Below are 18,643 nucleotides of genomic sequence, written 5' to 3'. Positions count from 1 at the left end.
TTCTTCTGTCTTCCTTGGGCACCAGGCATACACAGGGTGCACAGACATGCAGGCAGGCAAAACACCCATGCACATGAAATTATGTGCATATCAGTTGCTAAAAAAAATTCTGGGGCTAGAGAGATGGCTCAGTGATTAAGAGTACATACTGCTCTTACAGAGGACCTGAATTGGGTTCCCAGCCCCCACATCAGGCAGCCCACAACTGCCTGTAACCTTAGCTGCAGGGATCCAACACCCCTCTGACCTCCTCATACACAGACATGTACAAGTACACACACACACACACACACACACACACACACACACACACACACGCATACTTCAGCAGAACACAGAGCCTTTAATTCCAGCACTCAGGAGGCAGATGCAGGTAGATCTCCGAGTTCCAGGCCAGCATGCTCTAGTGAGTTCCAGGGCAGCCTGGGCTGCATAGTGAAACTCTGTCTCAAAATAATTAAAAAGATTCAAGGGGATGGGAGTGTATGTACAAGTACTTAGCAAGTGTGTGTGAGGACCTAGGTTTCCATCACCACAGGAAAAAAAGAAAAACAATTCAGGTTCAGATTTCAGCAAATCTCTCACACAGTGCTATGTCATTCCTATTGCTAGGCTGCAGGAGGCCCACCATGGTTGGCTGGCTCTACCTGGGTCATAGTCATCGTGTATTGAGCATGGGAGAAGCGAAATGAAGACACAATCTAAGGCCAAGGAGAATGCCATATTCCTTCAGAACAGATTTAAGATTTCCGGGGAGCTGGAGAGATGACTCAGTGGTTAAGAGCACTGGCTGCTCTTCCAGAGGACCCAGATTCAATTCCTAGCACCCACATCAGGCTGCTCACAACCACCCGTAATTCCAGTCCTTAGTGATCCTAATACCCTCTTTGGCCAGTGTGGATGCCAAGCACACATGTGGGGCACAGACACATATACGAGCAAACACTCATACAAATTAAAAAAAATAAATAAATAAAATAGGGGCTGGAGAGATGTCTCAAAGGTTTAGCGCACTGGCTGTTCTTCCAGAGGTCCTGAGTTCAATTCCCAACGACCACATGGTGGCTCCCAACCATCTATAATGAGATATATTGCCCTCTTCTGGCCTGCAGGGATACGTGCAGGCAGGACATGGTATACATAATAAATAAATAAATCTTTAAAAAAATTAAAATTAAAAAGACTATGACCAGAGGCCATGGGAACTGGAATTCCTGAGGCACCTTGGTTCAATTAGAGGTTGGTAGAACCCTAAGGTGTCTGGAGAATGGCCCTGGCCAGATATATGTTAATGAAAAGATAAACACAGCTGGGGACAGTTGTCCAGTTACCCCAAATGTATAGGGAAAGTTGTGCCCAAGATTGAGATGCAATCGTGAGATTACATGTACACGTAACATGGAGATGCACGGTAAATGGGGAGAATCATAGCTGTTATTGCACAAGAAGTTTACAACAAGAGACAGCCAGTTCATTCAAAAGGCAGTAATTCCGTAAGGCTTGTGTGATGGTTTCCTCTAACAGAACCCTTGGTTCTGATAGGTTGACCTTCTGAACTCTAGTTGTCACTGCTGTATACTCTCATGGACTTTCGCTATGGAGAGGGAGCTCTCAATACCAAGCCTCCCTCCAGTCCCAGCAGAGGCCTCGTCTGCTTCGGTCTCACCCTGCTTCAGCTATGTTCTCAACCCTGTGCAGAGAGCTTTCACCAGCGGCCCTTACCCGGCGGCATACCTGGTCTCCAGCTTCCCTCCCTGCACCCCCACCCCCCATCCTGGGAACTAAGGGGAGTTTTGTGAGCCCTTCTGTCAGAATTAGCAGACACTACCAGAAACCTGGGCTCAGAACACAGGGTGTGCCTCTTTGAGTTTCCTTCTGGATCGAGGCCTTTCTTTGCTACTCTGAGTGCTTGAGTACACAGCCCCCCCCCCCCCCCCGCCCCCCTCCCCAAACACACACTATTTTCAGAATGAACGCTGGTCAGAATAATCTGGCCCTTGATGATCAGTACCTCAGTATTTACTATCTCCTCACTGGCCAGTTTCCTCAATTCCACCATTGCTTGTTTAAATGCCCACACCAAGGGCTTCACAGAAGCGAGGCTCTGTGGGAAAGCAGATGGCTTGTCCCTCCCGCTGGGAACCGGACACGTGCCCAGCGGAGTGTCTTTGGATCTGCCTGCCATCACTTAGTCTAAGGTTTGTTTTCCATTCCCCACCATTTCTCAGACTCCCACTGCCACTTCCTGTTTGTCTCACCTTTTACAGGTTTCTGTCCTCTTAGAGTTCCATCCCAGGGAAGTTCACCCACACTGCCAAGGCATCTCCTCTGATGGTGCCCGTCTGTGTGAACGGGCTGGTGCAGAGCTGAGGATTTCAAACCCTGTCGACTTGAGAAGCTGAGAGTGAGAACTGCAGCCAGATCCAGAGCACCTGACACTCGCCATTATCACTGTGCAGAGAAATGTGAATCACATCCATTGTACCCCAGCCCTTTACTAACAGATTCGACAATGTTCACCTCTGTTGAAGGTTTGGCTGTGTGACTAAACGAGTACCCTCTCCCTCTCTTCCCTCCTCCCTGCTGGATGCAACTCAGAAGGCCCAGAAGGAATGAGCTGGACCTGCCACAGGTGGATGCTGTGTTTGAGGGTGGCACAGCCTAAGAGGACTCACCCTTTTCAACAGAGCCGCCATACCACCTTGATACGGCTGTGGTGAATGCTAAGAGAGAAATAAAGGTAGCAGCAGGTATGTCAGCTGAATAGCAACCCAAACAATGGCTTAAAAAAGCACTACTTGCTGGGCGGTGGTGGCGCACGCCTTTAATCCCAGCACTCGGGAGGCAGAGCCAGACGGATCTCTGTGAGTTCGAGGCCAGCCTGGGCTACCAAGTGAGTTCCAGAAAAGGTGCAAAGCTACACAGACAAACCCTGTCTCGAAAAACCAAAAAAAAAAAAAAAAAAAAAAAAAAAAAAAAAAAAAGAAAGCGCTACTTGGGGGCTGGTGAGGCGGCTCAGAGGTTAAAGGCCCTTGCAGCCAAGCCAGAGTTTGATTCCCGGAACCCTCCATCCATGGTGGAAGGAGAGTGTTGATTCCTGTATGGTCCTGTGACCTCCCCTGGGTACTGTGGTGTGAGTGATTCCCCTATAAAAACACTTTCTAAACAAACAAGTAGCAAGCTATCCTCAGCCTTACTATGTGCAATCTGAGAGTCCCCAACATTAAGATTTTTTAGAGTTATTGGCATGGGGTCTTGTAGCGCAGGCTGACCTCATATCTGCTGTGTAGGGGAGCTGGATCTCCTAATCTTCCTGCCTCTCTTTCCTAAGGGCAGGGATTACAGGCATGTGCCATCATGTCTGGCTAGAGCTGTTAAGGGACTAGAGTTATATCATGAGGACCTGTGAGATGGATGATGAGTACAGGTGTAGTATGCAGACCTGATGATCTTAATACATTGCTAGATCCCACAGATGGTAGTCAAGAAACAGCTCATGTACATGTAACTGCACACTCATAAAATACATAAAATGTCAAGAAAAAAAGAGATTTAAAATGGAATTTGATGTGAGAATGTTGATTGGATTTTGGCTTAAAAAAGAAAAGCAGCATCTATGGGGCTGGAGAGATGGTTCAGTCAGTAGTTAAGAGCACTGGCTGCTCTTCCAGATGATCTGGGTTCCATTTCTAGCACCCATATGGCAGCTCACAACTGTAACTCCAGTCCCAAGGAATCTGATGCCCTTCTCCAACTTCTGTGGGCACCAGACACACATGTGACATACATTCAGTCAAAACACTCATGCACATAAAAATAAAATACATTAAAAAGCACCTAAATGTTTGGACAATTTGGGAAATTTGAGTAACAACTAGATATTTAGGTCATATTGTGGATTTGTTTCTTAAGACAGGGTTTGATATATCCCAGGCTGGTCTCTAACTTACTATGTAACTGAGAGTGAACTTGAACTACCAATCAATCCTTCTGCCTCCGTTTCCCAAGAGCTGGGATGATAGGCTTGTGCTACTGAGCTCAGTTTTACATTGCTGGTAAACAACCCAGGGCTTCCTGCACAACAGGCAAGCAGTCTAACTGAGCTGCATCCCCAGACCCACATACTGTGGGATTTTTGTTTTTATAGCTGTGATACTGCTACTGCGTTTGTGGGGAAGAACATTTTTATTCTTTTTTGTTTTGTTTTGTTTTTCGAGACAGGGTTTCTGTGTGCAGTTTTGGTGCCTGTCCTGGATCTCGCTCCATAGACTAGGCTGGCCTCAAACTCACAGAGTTCTCTGCCTCCCAAGTACTGGGATTAAAGGCATGTGCCACCACTGTCCAGCGAATATTTTCAGTCTTAAAAGATGCTGGCTGAAATACTTAAGGTTGAAGTGAGACAAGGTCTACAATTACTTTAGACAAAAATGCCCCAGTAATGTATATATAAAACAAAGACAGACGTTAACAATGGTTGAGTCCCAATAGATGGTAGGCACATGTTCAGTATCTGTCAACCTTTTTATATATATGTATATTGGTGTGTGTGTGTGTGTGTGTGTGTGTGTGTGTGTGTGTGTGTGTGCACGTACACACATGTGCGGGTGCCCAGGGAGTTGTAAGCCTCCAGCCTGGGTGCTGGGAAGTGAGTTCTTGTTTGCTTCCCATCACTGACAAACAGCAACATCTCGTGCTCTGATGTCAACAGCTCATTTGGAAGCAGGTTGGTTCACCGTGGTAGTTGCAGCTTTCCTGAGCCCTGGGATGGCAGTGCCAGCATTCCTCCACAGCACCTCCTGACAGGTTGCTGATCCGGCCTCTTCCCTCTGCTTGCATCCATCCCTGCAGCTGGGGCACTCAGGCCCTCCCTCACTCCCACTAATGCACTAACCAGCTGCCTCTGGGGTGACCCTGCGACACTGCCTGTCTCTTCCCAGCTGCAGCCCCCACAGGCCTTTAGAGGTTCCCCTCACCCCAGGCCTGTGATCAACACCTGTCACGTGGTGGTTCTCACCACCTGCCCATCACCCTTCCTCTGCCTGGTAGACATGGGCACCTGCTCTTCTTTCTCTTCAGCAACTCCTCCCTGTTCCTCCAGCTCTGGCCGCTGCTGTCAGCAATTTGGGGCCTTTCCATTCCAGTGTCAGGAAAGGGAGGGGGAAGGCCCAGCGTGCCTCCGGCAGTCTGAGCAGGCGGAATGAGCACCGTGCTAAGGAGCACTGAAGAGCAGATGATCATGAAATGGCTACAGCAGCCGGGAGCTAGCAAATGCACACATGGTCCAAGACCCAGTGCTTGTTTCTTACCTTTATTGACATTAAAGTCACATTTCAGACTTTGTTCAGACATATGAACAGTCACGAAGGTCAGCACTCAGCAGTGACTGGCATGGGTCTAGAGGCGTGGGACAAAGGCCATGCTGAAAGGTGGTGTCCCTTTGTCCCTACTCCCTGGGCATCTTATCACTCCCTCCCACACCTTGCTGACAGCCAAGAAATGACTGTGGAGATGAAGTCACCTGAGAGGAGGCTGGTCCCATCACCACCAAGGAAAAGACCTGGGACAATGGGAAATGCAGGCAGACACTCCCATTTGGTGGTCCTGGGGAGCAGTGGCATGTGGGTCCCAGGTATCCCGCTGACAGTGGTCAGCCACTCTGCAAGCAGTGACTCCTCGGCTGCCTAGAACACAGGCTTAAAATAACCCCAGGCTACAGAGAGGGAGACACCAGCACTGCTCTCTAGGACAGGAGGGCCATTAATGCCTGCCTCAGGGCTTAGGCTTGATGCTCGCTAGGTGGTATTCTTGTACAGGACTAGCTGGGGCTCTCTGGAATGTTCAATGAGGATAACACTCCCCATACTCCTTACTCCTTGCTGAACATGGGGCTAGAGGCACCAAAGCCTGTCCAGAGTCCCGGTCTCACCAGACCACCTGGTGTGCCTGAGCAGAGCTGAGGACAGGGGGCTTCACAGGGCGAGTGAACAGAGGCTCCAAATGAAGAACTTCTTCTCCCAACTTGACACCACTTGCTGACTTGGTCAAAAGTCCCTTTTCTAAGTTCTATCTCTCTGGGCAGATCACCCACCCTCTAGTTTTCCCTGATACACACTTTTTTTTTTTTTTGAAGAGACAACAGTGGATGCCTGGGACCCTCTGGAAGGGAGACCACTTCTCCTGACGGCAGGCCATCTAACATGGTACAGCTGTCCAACAGTAGCACAGCCAGCTCGGCTGGGGTGCCAACACTAGTCGACATGCAGGGGCCGTGGACAGGCGCACCTCGATGCACTGCTGCAGAGGTGAAGGGAAGGGACTCCTCGGGAACAGTGAGGCCCTCTGGGCAGTCACATGATGAGATGGCTGACACAGAATGCTGCTGTTCTAGAAGGCTCCACCTTCCAGCCCTTGGTAAGTGGCTGTGCTATAGGACGTAGAGATTTTTTTTTTGAGATAGGGTCTCACTATGGAGCCCTGGCCGTCCTGGGACTCACTCTGTAGACCCGGCTGTCTTTGAACTTACAGAGATCCACCTCCCCTGCCTCCCAGATGCTCGGATGAAAGGTGTGTGCCGCCACACCCAATGAAAGCAGAGAATCTTAGTGTTGAAAGCACCCACGGGTGCTGGGCCTGGGTCAATCTGAGGGAGCATTCCCTGTTTTGTACCACATGTCACAGTTTAATTGTCTAGGAAAAACAAAGGAGACCCTGGTCCCATCTTCCATGAACAAACGCTTAGATTCCAAAGTTCAGACAAGCAGGACGACATCAGCTCTAGGCTGACGGCTTCAAGAGGCTTTGCAGCACCCCACCGCACAAGCACTGCATCCTTGCATGCCCAGGTGAAAGTGTGTGTGTGTGTGTGTGGGGTGGGGGTGGTATCAGAAATGCAGGGAGTTCACAGACTGCCACCATGCATGTGAACACACACACACAGAGCCGGGGATGATTCTGCAGGGCTGCTTTGCCACAGTTGGAAATCAAGGAGAGACACAAGTATCACCGATCAGTCAGTGCATGTTCAATAGACAATCACAAAAACACCACCACTTTTAGCTATGACAACATGACACATTTGGCAGCTTCCACAGAAACAGCCTTCCTCACCCCAAGCCATACAGAGGGTCCACAAAGTCCTTTCTCTTTGGTCCAGTTCAAGAAGCTGGGGGAGGAAGATGGGGCCAACCAGGTCAGAATGCAGAGGCAGTTACAGCAAGCGCTTAGTACCATCGTCCGTCCAGCGCTGCTTAGGATGCTGCAGCCTCTAAGCTCCTGCTGGAGGCTGGGCCACGCGGGCTCCACTGTGGGACAGACACCAGGTGAAGCTACTCGTGGGGACAGGCCAGTGCTCAGAACCAGGAATAGCAACCAGTCCCCTCCAAGCACAGCACAGGACACCTCATCCTCCTGCCTCTGGGGCTCTGTTCATAGGATTGTGGGTCCTCTGGCAACTCCATTCTGTACCCAAAACCTCGACTCAACACGCTAAGGCTGTTGGGTCCCCTGCATCCCACCAACTTCAAAGAATGCCTCGGTCAGGGAAGAATGGTCATGGCAGCTGCCGCATCCATCATGGCACACGCAGGCTGAGATCATGGCACAGCTCAGACAAGCCTCCTTCCTCTGTTCTAGCTTCCTGGGACTGCTTTCAGGGAGCTAGACCCTCCTCCTTTCCCCACAGCTCCCCACAAGGCTCCAGCCAGGGACCCATCCTAGATGCTGTTGTGAAGGTCTGTCCTAACACTGGCTAGAAAACAAAAGCAGGTTTCTGAAAAGGGGCCGTGCAGCCAGAGGCGGACTGTCGTCTCCGTCCGAGGCGGGTGGGGCTCCTCTGGTCCCAGCGACACCACTTCTCGGGGACCAGGCGCAGCTTTGCTCTGCTGTAGCTCAGTTACTGTACAGGTGCAGGATTCTCTTCTCAGCTGCTCGGTCGATCGCTCTCTTGCCTTCAGGGTTCTGGAACTTCAGATTCTCCGTTTACATCCGAGAGCCTCTCTCCTGAAGAATCTAAAAGTGGAAGATGGTGGAAGACAGTCAGCTGAGCAACTGCTGAGGGAACGAGAGAGCTGCGGGGCTGGGCTGAGGCTCAGAGTAAAGCATGTGCTCACCCTGGGAAAGGCTGGGTCTCCAGCACCAGCTTGGGGTGTGGGCACTGAGACGCAGGATACAGCTGAAGACAGTGAAGTAGGCTAGATATCATAATAACGATTTTAAAAAGATTTTTAAAACCTGCAGCTGCTTCCTCTGGCCCTGTGGGCAGCTCACAATCTGTTGTCAGCCCATGTAGCAAGGCAGGCAGGCTTGGAGCCTCAACCTCATTGGGTGCCTGAGTGCAAAGAGCTCTCTTGCCAAGTACAGGGAGGTTGCTGTGGAGCAGAAGGTTCTGTGCTGGTGGATCAAAGTTTTCTAAGTTAAAGAAAGCAGTTAAAGTCACCACACACTCAGGCTCTTCAGAAGTGTGAGTGTGTGTTTGTAGGGCACAGTGTGGCAGGAGAAGTAAATCATGGGCTGTCAGGAGCCAGGCAGACACTGCCTGACTGCATCCAGCAACACTGAGAAGTGCCATCAGTGCAAAACCCCTTCTTCACCATCCTGACAGGATGCAAAAACTACTCTCGTCTAGGCACAGCTCCCATGACTGACTTATGAATCCCGACTGACTGCTTTTATATGTGTGTGTGGTATAAGTGTGTGTGTGTGTGTGTGTTGGTGGGTGTGCATGTTTGTGTGGCAGTCAAGGTCCAAGCTGGGCATGTTCCTTTATCACTCTCCACCTCATTTTGTTTTTTTTTTTTGGAGACAAGGTCTTACACTGAAGCCAGAGCTCACCAATTTGACTCTGCTCGCCATCTCCCAAGGCCCTACAAAGCCTGGTTTAAATCCAGCATCCAAGACAGCATGAGAGAAACTCGTAGTGGGAGGAGGAGGGAAAAGAACCCAGTGGCAGCACGGGCAAAGCTGGAGAGAGGCTGGGCACAAAGGAGGCAGAGGACAGCCTGGGGAAGCCATGTCTTACCTTGGCCTTTTCGCTTGGCTCTATGACAATGCCGTTGGTAGAATTATTTAGTTCTCTGGAGACAACACAGAGGAATTCTGCCTGGTCTTCATTTCCATAGTTATAGGAGGAGCCAATGCTGATCAGCTGGCAAAACAGGAGGGTGGTGACTGTACACCTGTATACACAGGGGCTTAAAACACTCAAGTCCTGGGCCAGGCATGGTGGTATACACCTTTAACCCCAGCACTCAGGATGCAGAGCTAAGCAGATCTCTCTAAGTTTGAGGCTAGCCTGATCTTCATAGTTTCAAGGAAGCGAGGGCTATTTAGTGAGACCCTGTCTCAAAGAAATCAAAACCAAAACCAAAACCAATCAAACCAAAAAGCACCCTAGTACCACACAAGTCACACCAACTTAACTGTGTAGTTTTATGCCTCAAAGGATAACAGTTCTTGGGGACAGCCAAGGTCCCTGGGAATAAGTGGATCCCGATCTAGGTATCACCATGGAGTTCCATCCTGTCCCCTTACCCAAGCACCTGACACTATCCGAAAGGCATCAGAAGCATCACCATGGTCACTCCCGTATCAACATGAGGTAAGATGAGTATTTCTGCAGGCACTCCCTTCAGCCCTGCCTGTTCCCACTGGCTCTTTCTCCAGACCAGAGACCAGAACCCAGAACCCAGAAAGACCTGGAAGTACCAAGCGAACCACTCTGCAGCCATCAAAAGCTGCATGCCATAGTACTTTAACCCTTTGGGAGAAACAAATTCAGCATTTAACTCTAAACTGGAACTCTGCACATAGAGAAGCTTGGCAAAGAGCGAGTGTGGCCTCACAAGCACAGCCTGAAGTTGGGGCACTGCTGCTGCAAGACTGGGCGCCCCCATGTCCAGTTTCCTCATCCACACCTTGGAGGCAATAAGAACAGACCTCATCTTCCTTCAAGACATGTGAGGACTAGAGTGCAGCTCATTGGGAGGGCACTCGCCTAGACTGTGTGAGGCCATGGGTTCAAGCGCCAGGGCCGTAAAAACACTAATAAGTAACATTTAAAATTAACCATTACCTGCACAAAGAATATTCACATATTGTTTTAAATAACCTCTGCTTAAGATTACCTATCAGGAAAGAGTTGGGACAATAAACCCTGCAGTGTTTGGCCACCCACAGCTGACTGGGCACTAGGGACCCATGTGACGGGGCTGGTTCTGCAGCGCAGACAGAGGCATCTCTGCCTCTAGCTATAACTAGCAGTGCTCACACAAGCTGTAGCTTGTGCTCTGTAAAAGAGCCTCTGGTGACAGTGCAGCTGGCCTGAGACCCCACACAGACAGTCCTCTCCACACAAACTCTCACCCCCGGTGCAAGCTCAGCTTCCTAGAGAGCCGAGGCAACAGAAAATGAACTAGGCTGCCATCTAATGGAAGAAAACGGTAAAATCCAGATCCTCGGGGGCTTTGTTTTCATAACCTCAATTCTAAGCACAAAGCCAAAAGACATGAAGGGAGAGAATGCTGGGAAATGACTATGACACACATCTGTGTCTGGTCCCTTCTAGCACATCTGAGACCCATACATCCAGAACTCTAAGTTCCTGCTGAAGGCAGCCTTCTTCAGGGCTCACAGAATGATGTCAGCAGAGCACTTCTGAAGGAATGTTCGAGGTAACAAAAAGCAAAGGGAGGTGCTTCAGGTCTATAAGCTCCATGACCCCGGGCACTGTCAAGTTCAAGCTCTGGATGTGAAACCAAGAAATGTGGTCCTCCTCCCAACCCTTCCCAACCATCACATGCCGTTGAGCAAGTAATGCCCACCAAGGAGCTCTTTCCCAGTTTTGAAATGAGGCTGCACCTGCCTCACCCACTCCCACTTCCAGGGCTACTGACTAGCTGGTTGTGGCTCCCTGGGAGAAGGTGCTGGGGTCGCTGCTCTTTGAGAAATATACCTGTTCGAATTTCCAGCCGTCAGACATGGTGGAGACCATCTGAGTAAGCTCTTCCTCTTGACACTGAAGGACCCTGTACACGTGCTTCACGGGGCCCTGCAACAAGAGGCAGACGAGGATAGGAACACGAGGGCTCCACCAGGACCCCACCACCCGCAGCTGCCTTGGAGGTTCTGGGACCACCCAGTACCTCTCTCTCCAAACAGCACTGTGGGTTCAATGAGAACCATCAGCTATAAGAACAGAAAGCAAGCCCAAGGGCACGAATCGATGTGGACAATGACCCTGAACTCCAGAGGACAGTTGTGTCCACACACTTAGAGCGACCACTCCCCAGGCACTCTGAGCAGAAGTCAGGTTGTTTTTAAGTGGTTTATATGTGATTTGATGCTAAGATACATACATATTGTGATGGTCTAGACTGGATAGAAATGATTATGGGAATGACCTTTTTGAAATAAAAAAAATTTTATTTATGCGTATGAACGTGTATGCCATTTGTTTCTGGATGCCCATGGAAGCCAAAGGAAGATGTGGAATCCCTTGGAGCTGAAGTTACAGGTGGTTGTGAGTCACTCAACACAGGTGCTGGGAACTGAACTCCAGTCCTCTGCTAGACCAGCATGCACTCTTAGCCATCTGTTCAGCCTCACCCTTTTTCCTTTTGGAGAAAGGGTCTCACTATTTAGTCCTGGCTGTCCTGGAATTCATTACGTATAGCAGACTGGTCCTGAACTCAGATCCATCTTCCTTTGCCTCCCCAGTGCTGGGATAATGGCATGGACCACCACACCTTGCAAGTTTGTCCTAGATGTCCTGGAATTCACTATTTACCCCAACCTGGTCTCAAAGTCCTGATTTTACCCCTGGCTCAGTTTCCCATGTGCTGGGATTATGGTCTGCCACCTGGCAATGGGGAATTGCATATTAACCTATTATCGTATCAAGAAGAAAACACATATTGTACAAATACTCATTAGCTTCCCCCTTGCTGACTTGACCAGGAAGCCGTTGGTGTTTAACAGTGCACTCCTGTTACAGAGGTGTGGGATTATAGAAAACAAAACAAAAAACATTTATTTGTTGCCTGCACTCCTGGCGAGCTTCCCAGCCCCTTAGGATTCCCTGAGTAGCTGTGGTGGGCGTGGACACATTTGTAATCCTAGCACTCAGGTTAAAGCAGGAAGACTGAGCCCAGGCCAGCTGGGACTACACAAAGAGGCTGTGTGTCAACACACCGAGAAACAAAAAAGGGGCTTTTGGGGCTGGGGATGTGGTTCAGCAGCAGAGTCACCGTCTAGTATTTGTGAGCTCCTGGGATCCATGCCAGGCACCTTAAAAGATAAAACAATAAGGCTGGCGGTGCTGGTGCACACCTTTAATCCCAGCACTCGGGAGGTGGGGGGGGGATCTCTGAGTTCGAGGCCAGCCTGGTCTACAGAGTGAGTTCCAGGACAGCCAGAGATACACAGAGAAACCCTGTCTTGAAAAACAAAAACAAAAACAAAACAAAACAAAGACACAATGACAATAAACTAAAGAACAATCACTATACAGTTCTAAGAGGGAACATTTTTTGAAAATACAGACAAATCCCCTGACAATTCCCTTTGGTTCTTTCCATATGTTCACCCACACATTTTAAAAACAATCAGGTTTGGGCTGGAGAGATGGCTCAGAGGATAAGAGCACTGACTGCTCTTCCAGAGGTCCTGAGTTCAATTCCCAGCAACCACATGGTGGCTCACCACCATCTGTAATGAGATCTGGTGCCCTCTTCTGGCCTGCAGTCATACATGCTGTATACATAATAAATAAATAAATCTTTAAAAAAAAACCAAAAAAAAACCCAATCAGGTTTATATTATAAAATTCAGAGCATCCCAAAAGATCTGTGATATTGGCCAGAGAGGCCAAAGTCCCTGCTATCTAAGCTGCCATTAACCCCCTTTTTTCTCTTCCAGAGTCAACCTACCAGTGCTCCAAAAAGAACCAAGACTAATCACACACACACACACACACACACACACACACACACACACACACACACGGAACAGAAAAGTACTTAGAACTTGTCAGCCACTAAAAGAGACAAGAGGCTACAGCAAAAGGGGGCTTAGGGCCTCCACATCTTAGGTTCTGCCTGAATGCCTGCCATGCACAACAGACAGCGCACACATTCAAGGAGGTATATCTGGAAATCTATGAGGACACGGGAAGACGGAGTCTTTGACTATCAACCCACCTCTCAGAGTCACTACATAAAAAGGACAGAAGAAAGATCAGTCAACATCAAAAGGTCTTGACATTCCTGGAACAAAAAGGCTACCAACAGGGTATGAGTCCTCAAGCCTTCAGAATCTGGAGGACTAATTAAGTTAATTGTTGCCATCAAAAAGAAATCTTGGGATGCTCTCAAGGAATCAACTAATGGCAAAGAATGCAGAACATGATTTGGATGGTTTCAGATTATGCAATTCAGGGTACCATCAAAATTTCTACTAAGCAATCAAGTTTATTTTAGAATGTGGGAAACTGGGGATAAAGCTAGACTTCTGAAACATCTATTTATTAAATATCTACAAAGCAAAAGATGCCATGGAAATGTAGGATGGCAGAGACTAGAGAACACAGTTTGATGTCTACCAAGTATAAATCTACCAGTAAACATCAACAAGAAGTCTTCTAAGCACAGGCCAGAAGTCTATCTCTGCAAATGCCTGGGGAAAAGTGGTTCAGCAACCCTGGTGGCCTTTTCTTTAGTAGTGACAGCCAAGGCTGTGACAGAATAAGGAAAAAAGAGCCACCGCTGGAATAAGGTGGTATAAGAAGAAGCATGCCATTCAGACAGGTGGCCACGGAGGAGCACAACCTGCCTGGTCCTGTAAGTCTGCTGTTTCTTACACACAGAAAGGGAGTCTATTTTCTTCGGCTAGACTCCACAAGGACCTTCTCCTGTTACAGAATCGCAAGGGCTTCACACACTACAGAAGCTGCTCACCCACGTGATGAATGACATGGGAAGCAGGCTACGTCTGCCCTACCATCTGCCCTCTCCCAACAGGAGGCATTTCTGTTATCACATTGACTGAGTTAATATAAAAATCCAGATATTGTGATAAGAAGAGGCTGGATATCATCTTCTTAGTAGCACGATTCACACATGTTTTTCAAGTGGCATGCAGAACCTGATGTGAGGTGATCAGAGCTTAAAGGTGGTCCTAGTACAGAAGAGGAGCACGTGGGACTCTGGGTTTTCATACTGTGGGAGGCAGATGCTCCATCAGCAAAGACAGGCTTTGCTGGGCCGGGAATCCCAGTACTAGGGAAGCTGAAGCAGGAGAGTGCGAGACCAGGCTGGCTACAACCTGGAGAACAGGCGCTGGATGTAGAGTGGCTTGAGGTTTTCCCACCAGTACATGGTGAGCAGTAACACTCTATCCTAAGGGGTGGGGCTGTTCTGTGTTCTCTGTTATTTCTCCTCAGTGTCCTCACTCTGAGCCATTTTGGCTCTCCAGCTCTGAGGAGAAAGGCACCCTTTTCACATCACACAGAGAGAGACCACTGGAGAGGTTTGCCCTTAGCAGTTCCAGACACCTTACTTGTGAAGTTCTGTTCTCATTGTCTCGTATCCTTTCCTTAACCAGCCGCACGAGAGATGCGATATTGTAAAACTCTGCTTCCTCCAGCACACCTAGAACAAGGACCAGACCGAAGTCAGAGATGTGTGAGCTCACCATGAAAACAGCAAGACAAGGCTTGCAAAGAACTGCTGGTGGCAGTGGCAGTGACACACACCTTTAATCCCACCACTAAGGAGGCAGAGGCAGGCAGATTTGTGAGTTCCAGGACAGCCAGGACTACACAGAGAAACCCTGTCTCAAACAACAACAACAAAAACAAAAAAAGAAAGAAAAGAAAAAGAAAAAAAGAACTGCATTTTTCAAACACAAATCCCATCTCCCTTTCATCCTAGGAAATTTAACTCTGCCATATAGGGCATGCCCATAACCTTTTCCACATTAAAGTAAATAAAACACAGGGGTTTTCTTGCTTCCCATCTTATCCCCCTGCTTCCTCTTGGCACCTGTGCACTAGCTATCCATATGTCCCCGAGTTCTTGGAACCTGCCACAGTGGATAACTCCTGACCTTGCAGTATTTAACTTAAGAGTTTAATAGGGTAATTATTAGCTGAACAAAATTAAAAGGCCATCAGGGGTGGTCAGTGGCAGAATGCTTGCCTAGCAAAGTTTGATCTCCAGCTGACAAAAAAAGGCGTGTGTGTGTGTGTGTGTGTGTGTGTGTGTGTGTGTGTGTGTGTGTAGCAATCATGACTTCTCTCACGGTAAACAAAATCAAAGATCTTGGAACAATCATGGGATGTATGATCCTGCCCTAGGAAAAAAAATGTTCTAATGAACATTATCACAACAATGGACAAACTGGAAAGAAGATGCAGATAAATGATCAATGTTAAATTTCCTTATACATTTCCTATTACTCAAGTATAAATCTGAAATGATTTTTTTTTTGGTTTTTTGAGACAGAGTTTCTGTGTAGCCTGGCTGTCCTGGGACTCACGCTGTAGACCAGGCTAGCCTCAAACTCAGATCTACCTGCCTCTGCCTCCTGAGTGCTGGGATTAAAGATATGAGACACTACCTACCGGCTTGAATTTTTTTTTAAAGGCTTCAGAGAGAAAGAGAATGAGCAAGAATTCACAATTCCTCTCTTTACTGGCCATCCTCATTAATGAAGTGGCTTCCCATTATAAGCTTTCCTAACCAGAGGTTTTAGATCAGGGGTTTTGGATTTAGGAAAGGGCCCCGAATTTCCACTGAATGCCTCCAGAGACCAGGTAGGCCTTTTACATGGAGGACTAGACCCACTTACAATCCAAATGCCCTACAAAGCCCATCGACAAGGCAGCCAGAGACACAGCTGACAATGAGCTGCAGAGTGAATTAGGTCAGAACAGCTTCACAGGGAAGCATGAGACCAGAGTCTTAAAGAAATGAGGTCAGACCTTTATTAATATTATTTTTGCAAATCCAAAGGAAAATGGGGAAATAAAAATAACTGAATGCCAGAGATGTGGTGCTTCAGGCTACGGACATTCACTGCCAGCAAATAAAATCAGTTCTGCAGGTTCAAAAGCCTGAAGTAATCTGCAAAGCAAAGCAACCCAGCTTCCACTACGGCAGCTGAACGGAGCCCAGTGCAGCTCCTTCAAGGCTCTCAGGACAAGCCCCGGGAGCTGGAGGCTTCCTGCTTACTTCTTGGATGGAGCGTTACATCTACACAAGTCCAGTGAGGACCCCAAACAAACTCAAGCCTGCGAGGCAGCTCTGGTGGCCTGGAAGTTCGAAACCACTCAGTGAGGTGTCCTTACCTTCTTCTGCCAACTCCTTGGTAATGATGAGCTTCCCATGTCGGAGGTAGTTTAGGATAGGACCAAAGTAGGTGGGGTCTCGGTCAATCAGATACGCTCCAGTCTCGTCCTGTCGACCAAACATAACCTTTCAGGAATATTTTCTAAATTATATTTCCCCCAATCTGTCAGTGTACTCAGGCAACAGATTCACTCTATGCTAAAAAAACAGATGTCAGGTGTGGTGGTACATCCTTTAATCCCAGCTGTTTTTTTTTTTGTTTGTTTGTTTGTTTGTTTAAGTGAGGCCTGTTTTGCTACACAGTTTGCTTATCTCTCCCCTCCCCCCCAAGACAGGGTTTCTCTGTGTAGTTTTGGTGCCTGTCCTGGATCTCGCTCTGTAGACCAGGCTGGCCTAGAACTCACAGAGATCCACCTGGCTCTGCCTCCTGAGTGCTGGGACTAAAGGTGTGTGCCACCACCCGGCCCAGTTTGCTTATCTTAAACTATTGGCCAGAAGGCTGGATTTAAGATAATTTCAGGTCAGATGTCATAGATGCACAGTCATCCCCATTGCTAGGCCTTTATTGACTGGGTAACATTCTTCTGGAGGATACCAGGAGATGAAGGAAATACCATAGCTGTGTTGGACATTTTGATTCTTCATTGCCCCTGGACTACATTCCTAATTCTAAGAAAACCTCCGTTCTATTGGCAACTCTCCTGAGCCCAAGGCCAACATCAGTGGGAGTCCACACTGCCAGCTGTATCTCACACACCCTAGCTCTGTGCCCAGAGGAAGTGTGGTACTGCCAGGACTTGGCTCTGGGCAGCTTTAATTCTACTCATCTTTACAGTAAAAGAAACAAGAAACTGGCTTTGTGGCCAGAAGGAAGATTTAGGGTATATAAAAATAACTCCTATAAACAGGAGTTCTAGAATCTCTTTAGTCAGGATGGGTTAGGTTCCCATCAATTTGGTATCAGAGGAGAACAGATGAAATTGCTAAGTGTTTATGCAAGTCTAACTGTTAACTACAGGAGTGCTTTATGGCATGGAAGGCTATGTAAGCTACAGCCAATGCATCTGAGAATCAAAGATGAACCTACAAAAGTTACAGTTCAAATTGGAAATCAATGACACATCTTGCCACCCTCAACCCTTTGGTCAGCGATCCTCCACCTTGTCTAACGGTATTTATTCCTCAGTCTACATATTTGCTGAGTCCTAACTGGTCAGCCTAGATTTGCATGGGCAAATGCAATCATCTTCCCAAGGAATGCATTTACTTCCAAAAAGGCGATTGTTACCCCATACAAGTTCTGGGACCAGGATTTTAGGGAAGCCGTGCAACACCACCAAGAGCACCTCCAGCAGCCTTCAGCGGTGGAGGCTATCTATCGTTAAACCCCAAGTTTACTAAAGTGACAAAGATGTGGTCGTTCACCCTGACCCAGTTCTGAATGCACCTGGCACCGGCTGTACCGGAGCCAGGGAAAAACTCATGCAGATCTAAGAAGGTGGGATCCTCGGGAGGGGCAGAGAATGTCAGAGGAGTACACAGGGGGGTCCCGTGGGTGCAGGTGGACAGCTCCTGGAAGGAGCAGCTGAGAAAAGGGCGGGGTGCGGAGGGAAGCCGGAGTGTGCCTAAAGATGGGGGGAATGGGGAGGGGAGATCCTTCCGAGGCGGCAGGTGCTAACCCGGGGGGCGAAAGTGGACTGAAGTCCGGGTTTGCAGGGCCTGCTGGAGGAAAAAGCGTCCCAGAGATCGGACCGCTAGCCTAGAAGGGGTCCCACAGCCCGGGGGCGCGCCCGAGGGCGGGGCGCACCTTGTCCGAGTCCAGCTCCGGGTCCTCCTGGCAGCACAGGCGGCAGAGGAAGGACTTGGGCTCCCGGCCTAGGGTCTGTCTGGTGGTCACGAAGTAGGTGCCGCCCACGTTGAGCCGGACCCAGCGGGCCGCCCCGCCGCCCCCCGCCCGCTCCGGAGGTCCGGGCCCCGGTTCCAATGGCTGCGCGACGGCGGCCGGCTGGCGGCCGTGTCCGCGGGGCGTGGGGCCGGCCGGCCGAGGGCTGGGGGGTCCGCGGCCCGAGCTGCCCCCGTCGCCCACCGCACTCCCGCCACCCCCTCCCAGCCCCGCCATCGCCGGGTCCAGCTGCAGCTCCGCCATCTTGGGCCGCCGCTGCCCGCCCGCCACCGGGCCGGCCCATTCCTCGGCAGGGAGAGCCGGGCCGGCCCATCGGCGGGGGTGGGGCAGGGGGTGAGGGACGGGAGCGCCCCCAACCAACAGAGACTCCGGCTGCGCAGGCGCTGTGCCCGCCTTT

The 18,643-nt window shown here is 49.3% G+C and overlaps 1 protein-coding gene across 1 annotated transcript; it reads right to left on the bottom strand.

The window, feature by feature from the left end:
* Positions 1–7,579: 7,579 nt before the first annotated feature.
* Kctd2 (potassium channel tetramerization domain containing 2) lies at positions 7,580–18,597 on the bottom strand. Its single transcript, XM_059272089.1, has 6 exons — positions 18,151–18,597; positions 16,343–16,451; positions 14,551–14,642; positions 10,949–11,044; positions 9,017–9,142; positions 7,580–8,007 (listed from the first exon to the last, which is right to left on the bottom strand). Exons 1-6 carry the CDS (start codon positions 18,487–18,489, stop codon positions 7,978–7,980), a joined length of 792 nt encoding a protein of 263 aa, XP_059128072.1. The 5' UTR covers positions 18,490–18,597; the 3' UTR covers positions 7,580–7,977.
* Between the last annotated feature and the right edge of the window lie 46 nt (positions 18,598–18,643).

This window comes from Peromyscus eremicus, chromosome 8a, assembly GCF_949786415.1.
Source record: "Peromyscus eremicus chromosome 8a, PerEre_H2_v1, whole genome shotgun sequence".
Lineage (NCBI taxonomy): Eukaryota > Metazoa > Chordata > Mammalia > Rodentia > Cricetidae > Peromyscus > Peromyscus eremicus.
The sequence above is the reverse complement of the archived record's forward strand: the minus strand, read 5'-3'. Positions and strand labels throughout refer to the sequence as shown.

Coding starts and splice junctions, on each gene's coding strand:
- Kctd2 (XM_059272089.1), bottom strand. CDS start 18,489: ATGGCGGAGCTGCAGCTGGACCCGGCGATGGCGGGGCTGGGAGGGGGT. Junction 14,643..16,342: donor CAAGGAGTTGGCAGAAGAAG/GTAAGGACACCT, acceptor TCCTTGTTCTAG/GTGTGCTGGAGGAAGCAGAG. Junction 9,143..10,948: donor ACGGCTGGAAATTCGAACAG/GTATATTTCTCA, acceptor CTGTTTTGCCAG/CTGATCAGCATTGGCTCCTC.